The sequence below is a fragment of the Protopterus annectens genome, chromosome 10.part0 (assembly GCF_019279795.1).
Source record: "Protopterus annectens isolate FY-2018-M chromosome 10.part0, PAN1.0, whole genome shotgun sequence".
Taxonomy (NCBI): domain Eukaryota; kingdom Metazoa; phylum Chordata; order Ceratodontiformes; family Protopteridae; genus Protopterus; species Protopterus annectens.
Genome location: NC_056744.1, coordinates 725,546,009 through 725,566,572, shown reverse-complemented (window position 1 = coordinate 725,566,572; position 20,564 = coordinate 725,546,009). Strand labels below are relative to the sequence as shown.

At 40.8% G+C, this 20,564-nt stretch overlaps 1 protein-coding gene across 5 annotated transcripts in view; it reads right to left on the bottom strand.

Moving 5' to 3' along the window:
* Window positions 1-20,564, bottom strand: part of ATG4C (autophagy related 4C cysteine peptidase) — a 1,631,044-nt gene that overhangs the window by 175,983 nt on the left and 1,434,497 nt on the right. For 4 of the 5 annotated variants that reach the window (XM_044085548.1, XM_044085549.1, XM_044085547.1 and 1 more), the window contains 2 exons: window positions 9,399-9,477; window positions 8,274-8,350 (listed from right to left, as the gene is read on the bottom strand). In XM_044085548.1, coding sequence (XP_043941483.1) covers window positions 8,274-8,350; window positions 9,399-9,477 — 156 coding nt within the window. Of the gene's footprint in view, window positions 1-8,090; window positions 8,147-8,273; window positions 8,351-9,398; window positions 9,478-20,564 lie in introns of all 5 variants that reach the window. The other variant, XM_044085551.1, reaches the window with a different exon arrangement.

Here is a 20,564-nt window from a genome sequence, read left to right as displayed (position 1 = left end):
GGGGCAATGAGGATTAATTTGCAACCCAATGATTTTGCTTTCTGAAGAAGTTTGGGTATTAGTGGAAACGGGAGAAAGGCATAAAGAAGTCCTTGGGGGGCAATCGTGAACAACTGCATCCCTGGGTGACTGTCCGGGGTGGGACTAGGGCAAAATAGTTGCGCATCTGGTATTGATGGACATGGCAAAAAGGTCACAGCAAGGCTGGCCTCACTTGCAAAAAATTTGGTTCGCAATTTCCTGCTTCAGGGACCACTCGTGTGGCATCAGAATTGCCTTGCTTAGCTTGTCCACTATCACGTTGTATTTCCCTGGAATGTGCATTGCAATCAGAAACCATTGAAAAGACATTGCCCATTGCCATACTCTTAGAGCCTCTCGACACAAGGAGTAAGATCTGGTTCCCCCTGTTTGCAAATGTACCACACTACAGACATGTTGTCTGTTTGAATTGCAATCATCTCCATAGGAAGAGAGCTCTGGAGTGCTTGCAGTGTCAGTAACACCGCTTTCATCTCTAGGACATTGATGTGCAAGTGGTACTCATGTTGCTGCCAAGTTCCTTGAACAATCTGTCCCAGATGATGCCCCCTCACCCTATCTGGGAAGCATCCGTGGTAACTGTGGCTACCGGTTGGGGTAGGACAAACGGCCTGCCTATCGTTACCTGTGTAGACTGAAACCACCATTGTAGATCCTTCTTGCAGGTCTCCGTGATGAGAATTTCGTGTGATATGGGTAGATCCTGCATGGACCATTGAGCAAAGAGAAACCACTGTAATCTCCTCATATGGAAGCGTGCCAAGGGAACTAGTGTTATTGCCGCCACCATCGATCCTAGCACTTTGAGAACAAATCTTGCTTGTATCTTCCTTCTCCTGATCAAAACTGAAACCTGATGTCGTATGACTGACACTCTCTCCTGAGGCAATTTTGCTATTATGTCTTTTGTATTTAAGTCTGCTACTATAAACGTAATATGTCGACAGGGCAACAAGGCAGATTTTTCATAGTTTATAATGACGCCTAGCTCTGCGCAGAGATGAATTGTGGTGTCCCTTTCCTTCGTTAGTCGATGCTTGGTGGTGCCGGTAAGGAGCCAGTCATCTAGATATGGAAACACCCAAAATCCTACACGCCTCAGGTGAGCCATAACTACTGCCATGCATTTGGTGAACACTCTGGATGCTGTAGTGAGACCAAAGGGCAGAGCTCTGAAGTGATAATGACTGGCTCCCAGCCGGAAGTGTAGATATCTCCAGGATCGTCTGTCCATTTTGATATGGTAGTACACATCCTGGAGATTGATGGAGCACATCCAATTGTCCTTTCCCAGAAAAGGAAGTATGGACTGCAGTGTCACCATCTGGAACTTTGTTCTCTTGACAGACTTGTTCAGTCTGCTGAGATCCAAAATGGGCCTCCAGTCCCCTGTTTTCTTTGGTACTAAAAAGAAGCTTGAGTAAATTCCGGATCCAATTTGGTCGGCGGGGACTCCTTGGATGACTCATTTTTCTAGCAACCTTTGAACTTCTAGGTTTGCTTGTTCCCTTAGATTGGGTGGCACATCTGGGATTGATGTTTGTTTTTTGGGAAGGGGTGACAGACAGAAAGGAATGCTGTATCCCCTGGATATAATTGACTATACCCATGCATCTTTTGTAATACTTTGCCAGGCTTCTGCGTACAGTGATAATCTCCCCCCAACTACCACCAGAGGTGGACAGGTGGGCCTCTTTTTAGGAGCACTGGAAGGGCCTACCAGAAAACGTATCTCTGTTGCCCTGATACTGCGGACCCCCTCTGCCACGAGGGTGGCATCTTCCATTATTATTTCCCCCTCTGTCCCTAGGGGAAAAAATCAACACGTGCATCAGACGAAGCACCCTGGGATTTTTGGAACCACATTTTTCTGCCATTTTGTCCTTTGGGATAAGGTCTAGTAGGCACAGAGAAATGTACTCCCATGGCAGAGAGAGTTTTGCCTTCTTGCTCGCATCTGGTAAGAGTCTCTTTTACCTTGGGCCCTAAAAATGACAAGCCATCAAATGGGGCGTTGGTAGAGGAGGACTTGAAGGGCTCCACGAACTCACAAAGACGCATCCAGGAATGTCTCTGTAAGGCAATTCCGGTACCTGCTGCCCTGCATGCTCCATCGGCTGTGTAGGAGATAAGCCACATGTAGGGGCTAACTATAGAAGATAAGGTCACAAGCTGGGAAGCAGCCTTGTCTGAAGCTCCCGCAGCTGAAGGATCCTGCAGAGTATTTCCCAGCTCTTTGAGATGATCCCTCTGGAGATGAGTACAATGGGACAAATAATTCAGTGACCTAAGGGTAAAGGCCGCTGAAGAAAACATACGCTTCCCATATCTGTCCGTCATATGGGACCCCTTGTTTGGCGGATGGACAGAAGAGGAAGTTTCTGCTAATTCCTTCTTTTGTGGCTGCCGCAAACACCATAGCATCAACTGGAACACCTTCAGTCAGGAAATGTTTATCCTCTGGCACTGTAATAAACTTATTGGGCCTCCTCAGAATCGGTTCCATAGAGTCTGGAGAGCTCCAGCCATTTTGATTGACTACACCTAACAGCTTTTTGAAAGGCGGAGACACCCAAGAGGTGGAGGGTCAGGAACCAAATGCCTCCAGGTACAAAGACTCATCTTCAGAAGGGGAAAGGGGTTTCCAGCCACCCCTCTGTTTGAGGATTTCCAGGATGTCTGAAAAAGAGACATCCTCAGAGGGGGACCGTGGGGACCCTTCTGAGTCCTCCAAGTCTGTGTCTGATGTGAGGGACTCAGGGGAGTTCAAATGCTTCCTCTTACAAGTCCTCTTACAAGGGACCTCCTCAGAGGGTACTCTGGGAAGGTTTGGGAAGGGTGGGTCACCCAAGGGGGCATCCTGGGGCACTGATTCCCTATGCTTTGGATGGAGGGGTGGTGTGGAGGTAGACACTGGCCCCGAAGGGGACGGAGCAGCTGGAGCCAAGGTTGGAGTGGTCTGGAGGGCCAGCACACTCTTCATCACCTCAAAGGCACCACCATCCCGGTCTCAGAGAGGAGACCTCCCATGCACCAAGGGTGATGGCTCCGAGGCTGATGTGGGCGCCGAACTCACCTGCACTGAAGCCCCAAGAAGGAGAGTAGGATCAAACAAGGGCCCGATCCCGCTCTCCTCCCTAGATTCGATGAGGGAGTGTCAGCTCCCAGATCCCTTGATAGATGGTGGTATCGACGAGATCAGAGCAGATGTTGGAACCGAAAGGCCAGTGGTTTTTGGATCCAACAGTTCCACCACAATAACTTCCATGCACTCCTTCTCCGAACTCAAGTGAGTCAAGGGAGGAATAGACAAAGTAGGTTGGGCAGTCAGCTCCATGTCCATATAGTCTTGGCTCAATAAAGTTTTTGCCAAGGCCAGTGTCCTAAGTAACCTCTTCACCACCCTCTCCACATCATCATCCGAAAGACTCCTGGATGATTGAGAGGAATGGGTGGATGAATGGTGACTACCTGTCACAGAATGGAGAAGTGGAGACTGTGGTACAGAATGCACCAGTTCCAAAGATGGACACAGGTTTCCTTTTTGGCTCCTAGTCAGTTCTGAAGACACTGAAGGAACCAAAGGAACTTGTGTCTCGTCAGACCTGACAGACTTTGGATCCGATGAACTTTGTTCTGTCTCTTCGATGGTTCTGTGGCCGGAGCCGAAGAAGTCGCTTCTTTGGAAGGCTTATTAGATTTACCTGCCCGATTCCCTTCTACTGATGCCTCAAAAGGCCTCTTGAGTAACCCTCACACAATTAACTTATTCTTCCGCTCCTGCAGGACCCTAGAACTAAACCCATGACATATGGAACAAGAGTCCTGCAGGTGAATGGCTCCAAGACAGTACACGCAACTTGTATGACCATTAGTCAAAGACATTTTTTGTGTGTACAAGTCACATTTTTTGAATACAGAAGGTTTGGATTCTTTAGAAGACTCCTTAGAAATGTCTGACAATCAAAAGACAAAAGCACAATAGTCAACAGCCCTAAATGCAGAAGAAAAAAAGAAAAGGCAAGTTTTTTTTTTTTTTGTTTTTAGGAAAAGGAAGGGAGAGGAGAGTCTCTAAATTAAACGACAGCTCCTCAGACCGAGGAGTGCCTCTAACTTAAATGCCAAACTCCTGTGGAAGAGGAGTAAAAAGGAGGAAGGGGAAGCCCTCTAACTGAAACGGGCTGAAATTAAAGCCAAAAAACAAATCCTTCAACTAAAACGGATTCATTAGGGACTAACTAAAAGGAATAGTAGGCCTGGAAGGGAAAACGACGGCCTCAACAACAAACAGCAAAAAGGCGATAGGCAAAGGGGCACAGAGACACTTAAAAAATTTCCTAACTATAAAGTAGAACTATAAAGAAGAACTATTGATACAATGTCAAAAAGATTAACAAAATTAAGTAGAAAAAACACAACTTAGCCTGAGGCAGTTGCAAAGCAATCCCGTAGCTTCAAGCAGCAAACGAGATCTGAGTAACTCTCGCTAGGCATGTTGGGATAGGGTCTAGCCTCAAGCGAGTGGAAGCTCTTGAGCTTTAGTATGCAGCCAAGTCGAGCCAAGGATCAGCTCCGAACCCCAACCAGCATGAATAACGGCGGGATAGGGACAACATAATATCATCCGTTTTGCTTTTGCCAGAAAGACCAGATAAGGCCTCCTCAAAGGAAGATTTTTATCATTCCCTTTAATAATAATTTATTCTTCCTTTCTACAAGGGCCCGGTGACTAAAAGCATGAAAAATTGAACAATTCTCTTGCAATTACACTGGGCCCAGGCAATAAACAAAAAGAGAGTGCACATCAGGACTGGGCATTTTATGGCCGCACTCCTGCCATTTCTTAAAACCGAAGGTGGCTTTACCTTTGTCAGCCATAATTTGAACAACTGAGTCTCACATACACACATACACACACACACACACACACACACACACACACACACACACATACATAGACACACAAATACATACAGCCAACTTAAATCCAATAAGTAGACAAACAGAAAGAGGTGAGCAACATTGGTAGAAAGTAGTACAGAGAGTACAAAAGGCTACCAGAAATGGTTGGAAAGACTACAGTGAGTGCAGGAGGAATGATGAAAAGCAGAACTTTTTTTTTTTTCTAACTAGAAGAAAAGGGGAAAGAAATAAGGACTACCAACAATGGTACTGCAGACTACACTGAAGTGTATAAGGGAAGGACGGAGAAGAGACGTAAAGTTATTGGAGAAAAAAGGGTAGGTTGTACAAGGAAAGATAAAAAAAATATATACAGAGAAATAAAATAACCTTATGACAATCCAAAAATGTAAAATGCAACAGAGAAATAACACTTACCTCAAGTGCAACTTGGTGATGTGTCTGCCACAGGAAGTGGCAAATGAGATCTGAGGTAATTTGGAAAGGAGCATTCTGGTTAAGAATTAAACTAGAGAGTTTTTGATTCTCATGGGTTGTAGTAATGGCCAATTCAGTTCCGATATTTGGAACTGAACCCACAGGTCAAGGATTAAATGAAGACTGACAACATCAGATTGTTAAGCACACACTCACACACACACACACACATACACATACACATACATACAAAATGAGAGAACAAAATGTTCAACAACAACAATGGCAACTAGTGCAAATCCAAACTACCCACTAACAAACAGCCAATATAACTTAACTTTTTTTAGGTAAGAATTTAGCATCAATGACTGTGGGAATCACAAAGCACAGAGAAAGGGAAAAGAAGAAACCTTCCTTAGAAGGAAGGGCTTCACTAATATAAAAATAGGGATTACAGAGGTCTAATAGTGGAAACGGTCACAGAAGACTGACAATGTATAAATTTAAATAGTAAAATACAGTGAAGTGCATTTAGCTTTCTCTGAATACAAAATCCACATTTGATCACAATAAGATCTGATGTATCCCCACACACTAGGGCACTGTGGGGAAAAAACTCTTAAGAGTTTGAAGCTGAAGCACTAATTTTGCTGTGTCAGATCCCACAAGTTGCTCAAGTACCTGTAAATCAGATCAAATGGACAGAATGAACAGGATCCTACATTATTGTACTTCGCCTTAACTCAGGCGTCTCCCATGAGTATCTAAGCACTCTAAATGAATTACTTCTGAAGGGCACTAAGTGCGCTATATTCAAAGCACTAGTAAAGCTATTCTCAAGACTCAATAATAATAATTTTTATTAATTAGCCCAAATGGGGTTGAGGCACAGTTTTTTTTTTTTTTTTTTTATGTACTGAAGTAGCTGTCCCCATGATTAGTGTTTTGTGGAAGGAAAGTTACATGCTCTGACTGCATTACTATTTGGTGCTTTCACTACTAGATTATTTTTTGAGCTGACATCATACTGCTGATTGCAACCTTATGCTTAATGCTTTAACCTTTGGTGAATGCAAAGTGAAATTATTCTGTTTCTGGTTTAAGCTGAACTAGTCCATAATTTGCTGTGCATCTATTACCCTCTGCGACCACCTTTTAGTCAAATACATTGAACTGGGCTTCACTTTTTCTTTGTTATTTAATTTTTAAATAATATTAATAAAACTTTTCTATGGTGCTAATATGCCCATGAAAGAAACCACAATGGAGTACTGATTCTCATAAAAAAGCTGAAGAAGCATTTTTCTGTTGTACAGTTGCTGGTATTAACCCTTTTCCAAGGCACTACCAAGGACCATTTTCTATGAACTCTATCTGCATTATAGAAGGGTATTAAACCAAGCAGCACTGAGGATTCCCACCAAAAGGGTGAAATAGGCATATGCCTGGTGTACTTACTTGTGCTAAGATATCTTCATTTGTGATACAGATTTGCTTAATGATGAACTGATGACTTATGAAATCTGTAAATATTTTTAAGTGACACACTACATTTTGAGACATCCAGTATACTAAATACACAACAAGAATTTGGCTATATGTCTGGTGTTCTGCAGGTAAGCACTTGCTCAGGATAAATAATTCATGGTTTCTTTTTCTTCCATTTACATAAAATATTAAAATGCATGTCAGAGAACAATGTTTTTGAATCTAGTGAACATATCCTTGTTTAGGAACTAGTACAAACAGGTCTAAAGTGGTTAATATGCTTTTTGCCTATTTTCAGATTTACATACTTAAAATGAAATGTACAAGTTAAAAGAATGTTGGCAAAATGAATGCAGTACAATTAATTAAGGAAGCTGAAGCTCTAACTCACAAGTAAATAATTCAATTGCATTGTACTGGAGATCACAGTGGAGTATACCTCATTTTAATAGCCCCTGGGCTGGCTCACAATACAAGATTTTAATATGAATAATGTTACCCATAAGAAGCCCAATAAATGACAATACAAGTTTCATTCTGCATTAACTCTGCAGCCTCAGTGCTGCAGTAAACTCTGTTATAAATGCCTGCAGTTTTATCATAATGCCAGTGCAACTGAGCTGCAGCCAACCACAAAACTGATTAGCAGCATACTGGACACTCAAGTTTATAATTAATATTAGATGTTTAGCTAACCAGACAAGCAGAGGACAGGTAAGTCACTTTGCCTCTGTATTCATATCTCTAATGCTGAACTTCTACGGGACTTGACAGAAAGAGTCTGTCTGCATCAACAACATTTTGTACCCAAGGAGACGCACAGCACCATATTCTTGTATGATTAAGGGAGTGACCCGCAGAGGGGAAATGAAGAACAGCTGTTTCATCAGTGTCACACCTTTACTACCTTACACTAGGGAAGAGCAAGTACCTAGCTACACTTGATAAATTTGTACAAACCTGTTAAAATCTTTTTTATAAAATACATGCTTATCTTTATACTGCAAAGTACAAAGTTTAAAATGTGCAAAACAACATCACAGACTTAAGCTCATCATCTATAAAAACAATCATGGGCACACAATCATACATTTTACATTTTGTTATTAAAATCAGATTATCATCATTCAAAATTGAATGCATTTATCTGCTAGTAGCAGATGAAGTATGCAGCATACACTTTAAGCAACATATTGATGAATCATGTGCTTTTCTTTTACCACAGAATTATTTGCCAACAGGTTGCGAGAATGTTTTTTCTAATCAAGCCATGATTCTGGTAAAAAAAAAAAAAAAGGTTCCTGAGACAAAGAAAATTTAGGATGTGTTATTAATACTATTAAAGAACCATTTAACTTGTTTTAGGAAAAAAACTGTGTCAGCTCTTTATAAATCTATAATACCTCAAGAGGGAACTCCTTTATGCTGACATCTACAAAAGACTGGCAGTAATGAGGGTCCATGTAAATCAAGCTGTCATCTACAAGGACAAAACAGAAGACAAGTAATTCAACAACACCTTATTATTACACTGCTTACAATCCAATTTCTATGCAGAATAGCTTAGAAAGGCAAGTAATACGGTGTGAGGTTGCTATGCACTGAATGAAGCTCAGGTTTTCATAGGCCAGATTACATTTTGCATAATCAAATGTGCATGTGGAAGCAAAATTCTTATGAAGTAGCTAGCTTGTCATTTAATTTTTGGTAGTGAAATTACTTCTACAAACACACAATTACATTCAGCAGTGTGCATATGATGAATGCATCAGATTACAAACCACTGACAGAGAGAAAGAGTTGCTTTTTATTTTATTATAATCTACAACTACACAAACTGAAAAGCAAATGAAAATGTGTTAAAAAAAACACTTAAGATAGCCAACACAAAATAAATCAAGCTGTTCAAAGAAGCATGGGTCTTCAAGAACTTAAAATGGGGAAGTCAGTGCTGTTGCCAAGGAAATAATATACATGCTATTTTAACACTTTAATAGTGTGTGCATGGGTGTATAATATTATATATATATATATATATATATATATATATATATATATATATATATATATGTATATATATACATATATGTATATATATATATATCTTTTTTCCCCTTAATCACAACAAACTTTCATCAGATGCTTTACTGATGCTGTTGATATATCAGCAGCTTGACAATAGCAGATAAGATGGATAGGATTTGCTGCAGTTGCTCCCAAAATGGAGTCTTGCTCTAATTTTACTATTCCTTATAATTGCAACTTGACACAGCACCTTAAATGATACTGCAGCTACAGGTGACATTGCTAACCTGCAAGTTTTAATGCAGCTAGTTTGCATCTATCCCAGGCCTACAAGAACAAATGAAAGATTAAGTAACTAGATTAGAAAGCATAATAATATAATGCAGAATACTGGAATGTCACTTTAAAATGTATATTAAACTTGCAAATATCCGTTTACACAGAATTATGTAAGTTTACCAAAATACAGTGCTGAACCATAGTATACTGTGTTGAATACAAACCTTGAAATCCAACAAAGTAGTAGGACTGCTTAGGTTTGCCACCGATAATACCAATACAGTATTCAAGGCTTAACATCTCCTGTGAAGAAAATAAATCTGTATTAAGTATGGAAACAGAAACAGCAAATTTGGGCCAAGACTTGCATTGCAAATCTTATCACAGCTACTAATATTCCTGTGTAGCACCATCAATAATGAAAAAAAAAAAAAAAAAACAATGGCATTGTTTATTTAAGCCAACAAGATGCTAAAAACTCTCAGCAAAAAATGAAGATGACATAGAGAGATGGACACACTATGACTCTCACGAAGTAGCACGTCACCATGGTTACGGCCTACACAGAAAGAAAAAGGTAAAATGGAGACAGTGAAAGCAAGTAAATGGAAAATAATATGGCAAACTGAGATGACCAAAGAAAAACAATATAATATGAATTAGAACAGTAAGGATTTTTACAGTTGCAAATAAAAGGGAATGAGTAAATCAAAAGAATCACAGATAGGAATAAACAGAAGAAAAATTAAACAAATAAATAAAAGGTAAAATATGAAGGAAGGGATGGAACTAAGACGTAGGATGCACTGCATAAGGAAATGTACAAAAGATATGCAACATGTCTTACATGGCAAATTAATATAGCTGCATTTAATAAACCCTGACTTATTTCCCTTTCAAAAACTTTTTTCTCTTATATGCACTTGTTTTCAAATTAAAAAAAAAAGTCACCTCCGTTTTCTTCCACCAACTGGAAAATCCAAGGCCATCACATAGTAATAAGGGAACTTGGTACACCTCATGTTTTCAGCATTTTTAGTGCATAGCATCCTAAATCATTCATGTTGCCATATTATGTTTCTGCTTCTTATAATACATAGCTGGCATCTACTTTACTTATAATACTGACCTGTATCTACCTTAAAGTCTATAGCTATGTTTTCAACTGATGGCATCTTGGTAACTGCTTTTTCACTTGTTTATATTGTTTTCAAGCTTCATTTACAGCCCCTTTTAGACTAAAAAAGGCTGCTTATCCAGTCCACCCACCTTGATATCAAGCAGTAAATAAATACGTTAGTAAGAGGAGAAAAAAGAGGGTGACATACAGCATGCACTACCAAGCGGAGTTGTTTTCTAACTAAAGCTTGAAGCAATGCATCTACTATAGAAAAAAATCACCCAAGAATTTTGAAAGAGCCATTTCTTCCTGAAGTCTTGCATACTTAATGAAAAAGAGGACTCATAAAGACTACTGATCGTTAGGGTCTGGAGAAACACAAAACTGAAGAATCTTTTAAAGTCTTCTAACAGGTTAACTTACTTCAAAAAAGAAAACAATGTTTGATGATAAGTGTGAAGAGTTCAAGCTCTTCAAAAGCCGCTGATGATCCGAAGAGTATCCTTTAGTGAAGTTGAGCATGAAACTGTGTACATAAACCCATAACTTGCATGCATATGTATGAAAACAGGGCAAAAATACTCCCACAATACTTATATCAAACGAAAATATAATTAAACATATCCATCAGAGAAATTAAAAAAAACAATGGCATTGGCACACACAGTTCAGATTCAAAAGGTTTCAAAATATAAGGCAAAGCTTCTTAAAGATCATGTGCAAAGGTTTCTCTCTGCCATTTCTTTTTGCTTTTTGTATGATCTCATTATGTAATGTGGGTTTTCTGATGCCAGAATATGCATTTCTTATTTTGGTTACTTATTAAGTTTAATATAGTTGTTTGTATTTTCTATATGCTGAACAGCTGTCCGATTACGTCTGGAAACCATGTCATCTGGCCCCAACTTCTGCTGATGTAATAGCGGGTAGGTGTTTTTTCTGTACTCTGCAGAAGATTTCAGAACAATCACTCAGATGAAAAAAAATCCATAAAGGATATCTGCACTTTAAACTATTACATTTCAAAATGTTTTTCACCTATGTCAGACAAACTCCATGAAAAAATTCTTCTTGTAACCTAAGCCACTACTGACAAAAAACAGCTTGCACTATCACAATTCCAAAAGCTAACCTCCATTGTACTAAACATGTCTGTTTCCCACTGCTGATTTACTTTAGCAATCTCTCCCACAAAACTAAAGAAAGTAAACACCACCAAAATTCAGAGTAGAACTTAAAATGTACACTTTAAAACAAGCCCAGTGTACCTGCTTCTCTAATGTCTATGTCAAATAACCTCTATGACATTCCTTCTTCCTCTTTCAAACCTTGCTTTACTCCTATTTGCTTTCCAACTGACTTATGAATTATATTTTACATAATGCAAATACTAGTAATTTTGATTGACTCTTACATGTATGATGTGATACATACCCTATTTTATATTAACTGCATACTCCTTACATTTTCTTAATCTCTGTACTTATCCTAATAACATTCTACATTTTTTGCATCAACTGTGAAAATATTTTCACCCAAGCTGTGCCTAAAATTGGTAAGCTTTGATTAGCTGATCTTTTTTCCAAATTTCAGAGTATAATCATGGTGCTCCATACACTTCAATTAAATTCCTAGTTAAGTATATTGTACTTGGCATACAGTGTAAAAACACAGACAGATGACAGGTTCATAGGTAAATACTAGGTTAGTTGCCCTAAAGGGCCATTTTAAACTTAGCCAAAATCCTGATGCTAAAATCAAGACCTGTAGCTTGTGTCTATGAGATGACAACCTTAACCATTATACCTGGATAATTTCCGATTCTAAGGAAAATACAAGTTGCAATACCTCTCACAAAATGATAGCTGCTCTGTACTAAATTCCCATATGGTGATTAAGACACGTCCCATTCTATCTACAACTGTAAACATTGGACTGATTATATTTCCTAACTATCTACTTCTACTTAATTCTCACTCTCTCTCATCATACAGCTTCTTACTAATTTCAACCAAATGTCAATCTTTGTCTCCCCTTGTTTTTCTTTGTATTTCTGACTACTTGTGATGCCCGTGTACTGGCCCAGCAATCAAGGAGCCTCAATCCTCACCACTAACACCAGTGAAGGGTGTCCATATAGGGAAAGGATAAAAAATACACACACAGTAAAATACAATTTCCCTTAAAAGCATACAGAGATTACAATCAGTCTGGGGCTGGTTTCTCCCTTTCTCTCCAGGTCATCAATAAGGCTCCCCACTGGCACAGCTATAGGGTCCAGATCTCAGCCTAGTGGGCAAACTAAAACCTTCAGCACCCTCTCTTTCCAACCAGTGCTTCGTGTCCCTGCCCAAGTAGCTGACACACACACACAATTTGAGATAAGAGTTATATACAACCACACAGATACTCCTGGGGAAGGCTGGTACAGGTTCTCCAGCTGTGCCCTTTTTACCCACACTTTACGGTAAAAATCACTGCCACCACCCAGTTAATATTTATCAGCTACTCAAAGGCCCTTATTAAAGGGTGTCCAATTATTACTCTGCAATATTATTATCCAAATGGTAAGTGTGACTGAACAGCAAAGTTTATTTGGAGTGACTTGGTACAGTATCACTATATATTTGCAATGTACTTTAGAGCTTAAAATATCTTTACACAACACAGCCACAGTGGAAAGGTTTCAAATATTTAATAATAAATAATAAAAACACAAGACAATATTTCTTGCTACACAGTGCTAGTCAAGAGTTCAGAGATCAGAGAGAAATGTTTAAAATAATACAGTAGAAAAGTTCTAACTTCACAGAAAAACAAACTACTCTAATCTTCCTATTTTCTAGCTATATCTAAGAGAAACACGAAAGTCTAAGATCCTTATTATATAAAGACACAGGCAGTGCTGAGTTGGATGTTCTCAGGACAAATGCTCTGATTCTTTCTGTCCTTAAATTAATAACAGTACCACTGATTCATTTCAGATTACATCATTTCTTTCTGGTTCCCAGGCTAACATACTCTGACAGGTTAATAGCCCCTTTGATTTTGTAGCTGGTCAGAAACCATAGCAATAAAAGAAATTATACATGCAAATTCTACCCATTAACTCTGGCCTCAAAACAATAAGCAGAATTCTTTCATCCAGACATACTGGCTCCAAATTTTGACATCAAATACAGTCATAAAATGCCTGACTTAGTTTTCTTACAGCAGAGTGCACTGTTGTTACATTTTTGCAGTTCAATATCCAATGCAGTCTTTTCACATTTAAGAGAACAAGCCTGTGGCTTACATTAATATTTACAAATGACATAATTATCTACAAAATTCTATCTGGCTAGGCTGGCAGCCTTTACCTATCTTCACACATCTCCCCCTCGGAGAACTCAAGCTAGGTTTTCAAGTGACCCTTGAGAAACGTTGCTTGAGAGGGTCAGATCTATCTGAGTCTACCTTACCCCATTCCCTGTCTTGAAAGCCCATCTGCGTTGGCACTGCTAATCCCACTGCTGTGCTGCACTAACATATATGCTAGCACCCCTGTGCTCCATCTTAGCCACTTGGGATTTTGCTGGCTGGCTTTGTTTAACCATGTTAGGGGGATGTGATCTGTCACTACCATGAATTTTCTTCCATACAGATAAGGATGAAGTTTCTGCAGTGCCCACACTATGGCTAGACATTCCTTTTCTACAGCTGCATAGCATTTCTCCCTGGGTTGGAGCCTAAGACTGAGATAAATCACTGGGTGCTCTTCTCCCTCTGAATAAATCTGGCTAAGTACAGCCCCCACCCCCATCCACCTGCACAACAAAATTCTTGGCTGTAATCTGGACTGGCTAACATAGGGGGTCCTCCTAAAGCTTCTTTAATCTTCTGGAATGCCTGCTCACATGCTGTGGTCCACACTACCTTATCTGGCCTGTTCGTCCTTGTCAGGTCTGTGAGGGGAGCAGCTATGGTACTATAACTGTGGGCAAACTTTCTGTAGTACCCTGCTGTCCCTAAGAATGCCAACCTGCGTTTTGGTAACAGGTGCAGGCCATGCCTGAATGGCTTCCACTTTGACAGGTTCTGGCCTGATCTTACCACTCCCCACTCTATGTCTCATATAGGAGACCTCTGCCATACCCACCTGACATCTGTTCAGTTTAATGGTCAACCCTGCCCTCTGTAGTCTGCCCAGCACCTCCCTGACATGCTGAACGTGCTCTTGCCAGGAATGGTTGTAGATAGCAATATCATCTAGGTAAGCAAGGGCAAACCCTCCTGCTCGGATATGATCTACCAGCCTCTGGAAAGTTGCTGGGGCACTTTGCATCCCAAAGGGCATCTTTTTGAACTCATACAAGCCAAAAGGAGTCACAAAGGCTGACTTCTCTCTAGCACCGGGAGTCAAAGGCACCTTCCAGTAACCCTTGGTAAGATCAATATTTGTAAGATGCTTAGCCCCACCCAGCTGCTCTAGCGCCTCATCTTTCCTACGCATACTGTAAGCATCTGATTCTGTGTGACTATTTAATTTCCTGTGGTCCACACATAATCTGGTGCTGCCATTCTTCTTTGGCACCAACACCACTGGGGAGGCCCAGGGACTGTTGGACTCTTGAATCACCCCTAGTTCCAACATCTCCTATATCTCCTCCCTCAGAGTCTGTTTGACTCTCTCAGGCACCCTACAAGGGGCCTGCCTAATAGGCCTTTGGGGTCCTTGGTGCTGCACCAGGTGGGTGCACCCTAGTTTCCCAGTGAACATGCCTCCAAACTACTGTAACACTGCTTGGATTTCTCGAACCTGGGTAGGAGACAGCTGCTGGGACATTGCTACCCTTCTACTGAGGTGTCAGTCTGAGCCTCACTGAGGAGATCAGTCACAAGATCTCCCTCAGACTCCTCCTGCAATCCACTGCAAATGCTCAGCACATGGGCTCCCTATCATGGTAAGGTTTCATCATGTTAACATGGTACAATTTGTGCCCCTGCCCTCTGCCTAACAGTTCTATCATGTAGTTAACATCACTTACCTTTCTTACTACCTTGTAGGGTCCCTCCCAAGCTGCTTGCAGTTGTTGGGTCTGACAGGAATGAGAACCGTTACCTGCTGCCCTACAGCATACTCTCTAGCTTGAGCATTCCTGTCATACCGGACCTTTTTCTGCTGCTGGGCTTCTGCCAGGTTTTCCTGGGCCAAACCCATGAGTTCCCTGAGCCTTGTCCTGAGGTTTAGGACATATGCCACAATGGACTCCTTGTGAGATTCACACTCACCTTCCCATTCACCACAAATTAAATCTAGAGGTCCCCTCACCCCATGCCCATACAGCAACTCAAAGAGTGAAAAACCTTTGGATTCCTGGGGAACCTCTCTGTAAGCAAACAACAGATGGGGCAAATATTTGTCCCACTCCCTCTTACACTGGTCTGCAAATGCTCGTAGCATGGACTTGGTTGTAGAGTTTAACCTCTCAACATGACCATTAGTCTGGGGATGGTAGAGGGTAGTCTTCAGGTGCTTCACCCCACAGTACTTCCACTGACAAGCCAGTGGGTCTGACATGAAACTGGCACCTCTGTCAGTCAGTATTTCTTTTGGGAAACCTACCCTGCTGAGAAACTCTAACAAAGCATTTGCCACCTTTTCTGCCTCAATGGAGGACAGAGCCACTGCCTCAGGGTATCGTGTACCATAATTCACTACCACTAGGATATACTTTTTCCCTGTGGAACTTGGGGTACTCAGAGGCCCCACAATATCCACAGCTACCCTCTGAAATGGCTCCTCAATCACAGGCAAAGGCATCAAAGGAGCTTTCACCTTGTCTCCTGCCTTGCCTACCTTTTGGCACTGCTCACAGGTCCTGCAGTACCCTGTAACATCTCTGGAAATTCCAGGCCAATAGAAGTTCTGCATAATACATCTCTTTTACATTGTATGCCCATATGACCTGCAAGTGGAATATCATGGGCTATGGCTAGAAGCGCCAGATGGTAGGCTCTAGACACTACCAACTGCTGTACCCTCTCACCTTCTAGCCCTCCTTCATGGGCCCACTCTCTATACAGTAACCCTTTGTCCCAGTATACAGATTCCCCCTTCCCCTTGAGAATCAGGCGCCTCACTAGCAACCTGCCTCAGGCCTTGTAATGTAGTGTCTGAGAGCTGAGACTGTCTCAGCTCTCTCTTTGTAACCCTTCCCAGCTCCCCTTCCACAGGAAGTCTGGCATCCTCTGACAGTGGTGCCTCACTGTTAACCTGGGTACTACTACTCACCTCTATCTTTGCAGTCCCTCTGTCCAAGGGAACATCAGTACCCACAAGCAGCTGTGGCTCACCTTCAGTTTCAATGCTACAGAGTAGCTCCCTCCCTGAAGTAACCACCTCACCAGTCCTGGCTGCAAGTATGCAGCTTGTCTGGGTCTCCTCCAGGCTACAAGACCCACATGCTTGTCTCCTAACCTGACTGCGTTTAACTGTATAAGCACATGACACTGCCTCATGCAAATCCTTCCCTATCAGGACATCTACAGGATGGTAGTTTGGTACCCTTGTTGTCTCAAGACAACCTACTATTGGCATTTTGTTTTCCCAACTTACTGGCTCTCTCACGTTTTGTTCCCTATCTTGCCTCCGTGGACATCTGTATGCCACATGGCCCCACTGGTTGCATTCAAAACATTTAACCCTAGGTCCTGGATGTATACCTGGACTAGTGGCTTCCCCTGCTACTGGCAGATTCTGTTGGGGCAGTCTGTGCTGCCCACCATGGGTTCCCTTTAGACCCACGAGCAGTACTGGGGGTCCTCTTCCTGTGCAGGGATGCCCTGCTTGCTAGGTATAGGTCTCCCTTCTTCACCAACTCATTTGAAGTAGCACATTATCTATCAGCTAACCAGATCCTCATGTCCTCAGGCAAAGTGCTAAGGGCTTGTTCCCTCACCAAAAGGTCTGCCAGCCCTTCAAAAGTGGTGACCTGACATCCACTCACCCACCTACGAAAATAAGTGTTCAATTCAGCAACATTTTCACACACACTTTCATCTGCCTTGCGTCTATGCTCACAAAACTTTTTCCTATACATTTCAGGTGTTAGCTTAAAACATTCTAACAAGTGATTTTTAACAGCAGTATAATCAAAATATTCACAATCAGCAAGTTTAGACAGCACAGTTACAGCTTTACCATGGAGTAAGGTGCTTAGGAACAGTACCCAAAGCCTTTGCTCAACATCATACTGTTTACATACCCTTTCAAACATATGAATGAAACTATCAAAATTATCCCCCTCTTTAAAGTGCGTAAGAAATGTACTAACCTTTTGTGCTTCTGGGGTCCAGTTACTCCCTTCCCCATTACCTCCATGACTCTGGCAAAGAGTCAGCATCTCCTTCTCATGCTGCCTCTGCCTCTCCTTTTCCTCAGCTTCCAGGCATAGCAGTCTCTCATTCTCCTCAACTTGCAAACGTTGCAGTTTCTCCTTCTCCTCACTCTCTAGATGCCTATCTCTCAGCTGCTTCTAGCTCCAAATGCCTGGCCTCCAACTCAAGTCTCTTTAGCTCCAGATGGATTTTTAAGTCATCTGCAGAAAGGTTGAGCTTGTCCATTCTCTGACTGTGGTAGATCTCCACCGCCAGTCTGATTGTCCTCTTGGTTGCTGTTTCCTGATGCAGCTGTGACCAAAGCTGCAAACATGTCTGCCTTAGTCAGGTTTCCATGCACCAGTCCCCTAACCTGACACATCTCAGCGAGCTGGCTCCTTGTCAGCTTTCCGTACTCGTCTGCTGACATTCTGCCTGGTCTCCCTGACTAACTAAGCTAACAAAAGAAATAAAACAATTGTGATCTGAACTCTGAGTATTCACTGAGTGGCTGATTTAGTGTACAAAACACCTTCAGTGATCACTGTACACAATCTACAGGAATTCACTCTACCCACACCACTACAAGCCAATTAGTATTTGCTAACCAATTAATATGCAGTGTGGATATCTCACCACTTCCAAACAATTAATATGTGATGCCTATGCACTGACCCAGCAATCAAGGAGCCTCAATCCTCACCACTAACACCAGCCAGGGGCATCCATACAAGGAAAGGATAATAAATACACACACAGTAAAGTACATTTTCCCTTAAGAGCACACAGAGATCACAGTCAGTTTGGGGCTGGTTTCTCCCTTTCTCTCCAGGTCTCCAAGATAACTCCCCACTGGCACAGCTATAGGGTCCAGATCTCAGCCTAGTGGGCAAGCTAAAACCTCCAGCACCCTCTCTGTCTAACCAGTGTTTCATGTCCCTGCCCAAGTAGCTGACACACACACACTTTGAGATAAGAGTTATATACAACCACACAAACACTCCTGGGGAAGGCTGGCACAGGTTCTCCAGCTGTGCCCCTTTTACCCAGACTATATGGTAGAAATCACTGCCAACACCCAGCTTATATTTATCAGCTACTCAAAGGCCCTTATTAAAGGGTGTCCAATTATTACTGTGCAATATTATTATCCAAATAGTAAGCGTGACTGAACAGCAAAGCTTATTTGGAGTGACTTGGTTCAGTATCACTATATATATATATATATATATATATATATACATATATATATATATATATATATATATATATATATGAAATGTGCTCTAGAGCTTAAATTATCTCTACACAAAACAGCCAGAGTGGAAAGGTTTAAAAATATGTATTAATAAATAAAAACACAAGACAATATTTCTTACTACACAGTATTAGTCAAGAGTTCAGAGATCACAGAGAAATGTTTAAAATAATACAGTATAAAAGTTCTAACATCACAAAAATACAAACTAGTCTAATCTTCCTATTTCCTAGCTATATCTAAGAGAAACACTAAAGTCTAAGATCCTACTTACATATAGACACAGGCAGTGCTGAGTTGGATGTTCTCAAGACAAATGCTCTGATTCTTTCTGTCCTTAAATTGATAACACAGTACCACTGACTCGTTTCAGATCACATCATTTCTTTCCGGTTCCCAGGCTAACAGACTCTGAGAGGTTAATACCCCCTTTGATCTTGCAGCTGGTCAGGAACCAGAGCAATAAAAGAAATGATACATGCAAATTTTAGCCATTAACTCTGGCCTCAACACAATAGGCAGAATTTCTTCATCCAGACATATCAGCTCCAAATTTTGACATCAATGACGGTCATAAAATGCTTGACTTAGCTTTCTTACAGCAGAGTGCACTGTTGTTACATTTTTGCAGTTCAATATCCAATGTAGTCTTTTCAAATTTAAGAGAACAAGCCTGTGGCTTACATTAATATTTACAAATGACAGAATTATCTACAGAATTCTATCTGGCTAGGCTGGCAGCCTTTACCTATCTTCACACTGCTTACAACCTTATACAAATGCACAAGTACTCTCTTATTTTCTCCTCTTCTTATAGTCATAAATTGCATGATACAAGGTTATCATTAATCATCTGTTACACCTAATTATGTATGTCAAAAATGTATATGTAACCAAGATGAAAATACTATATACAATGTGGAAAATTAAAATACACTATACATTGCCTATGTATGTGAATATTGGAGCTTTTCTTCCCTGGCCTCCACTGAAAAATGGTATCTATCTTATTTGGATTTTTCTAGTTAACAAAGATAAATACATAAAATCAATAAATAAAAATAAATTATGCCAAACCTGCCCATGTTTCCCTGTAAGCCTATGTTAAAAGCTTGGCACTTAAAATGTTATAAAAAGTTGAGCTCCTTGCTATACAAAATGTTTTATATTTTGATCTTGGAATATCAGTATTTTGGGTATGACACTGCCCCTTCCCTTTAATGGAAATCACCTATGCGTCATCATACCTCTCCACTTCTTTGCTCATAAATTCTAGACAAGGCAAAAATAATACAAGCATAAAAGCCCAATAACAGAGACAATTTTAGGAATTACTTTAACTCACGTGAAATAATAGAACAATATGTTATGCATCACCATGGGCTTTCTGAACAATAAGAAAGAAACTCTAACATCTGTTATTTGTTAATGAGTATAATCCTTCCTGATTTACAAGAAAATCAAAAATTTCATGAGGGACAGGCAAAAATATGTTGGGGACAGTTGAGAGCAATGTGTGTCACTTACTTGTATAATCATGTACATTGTACATATTTTATGCACACAAGATCTTTACTACATTTGAAAACCTATGAATATGTATTTGCATGCTTTTAAGAGGACTTGTCAGGATAGGCACTGGCTCCGTTCTGA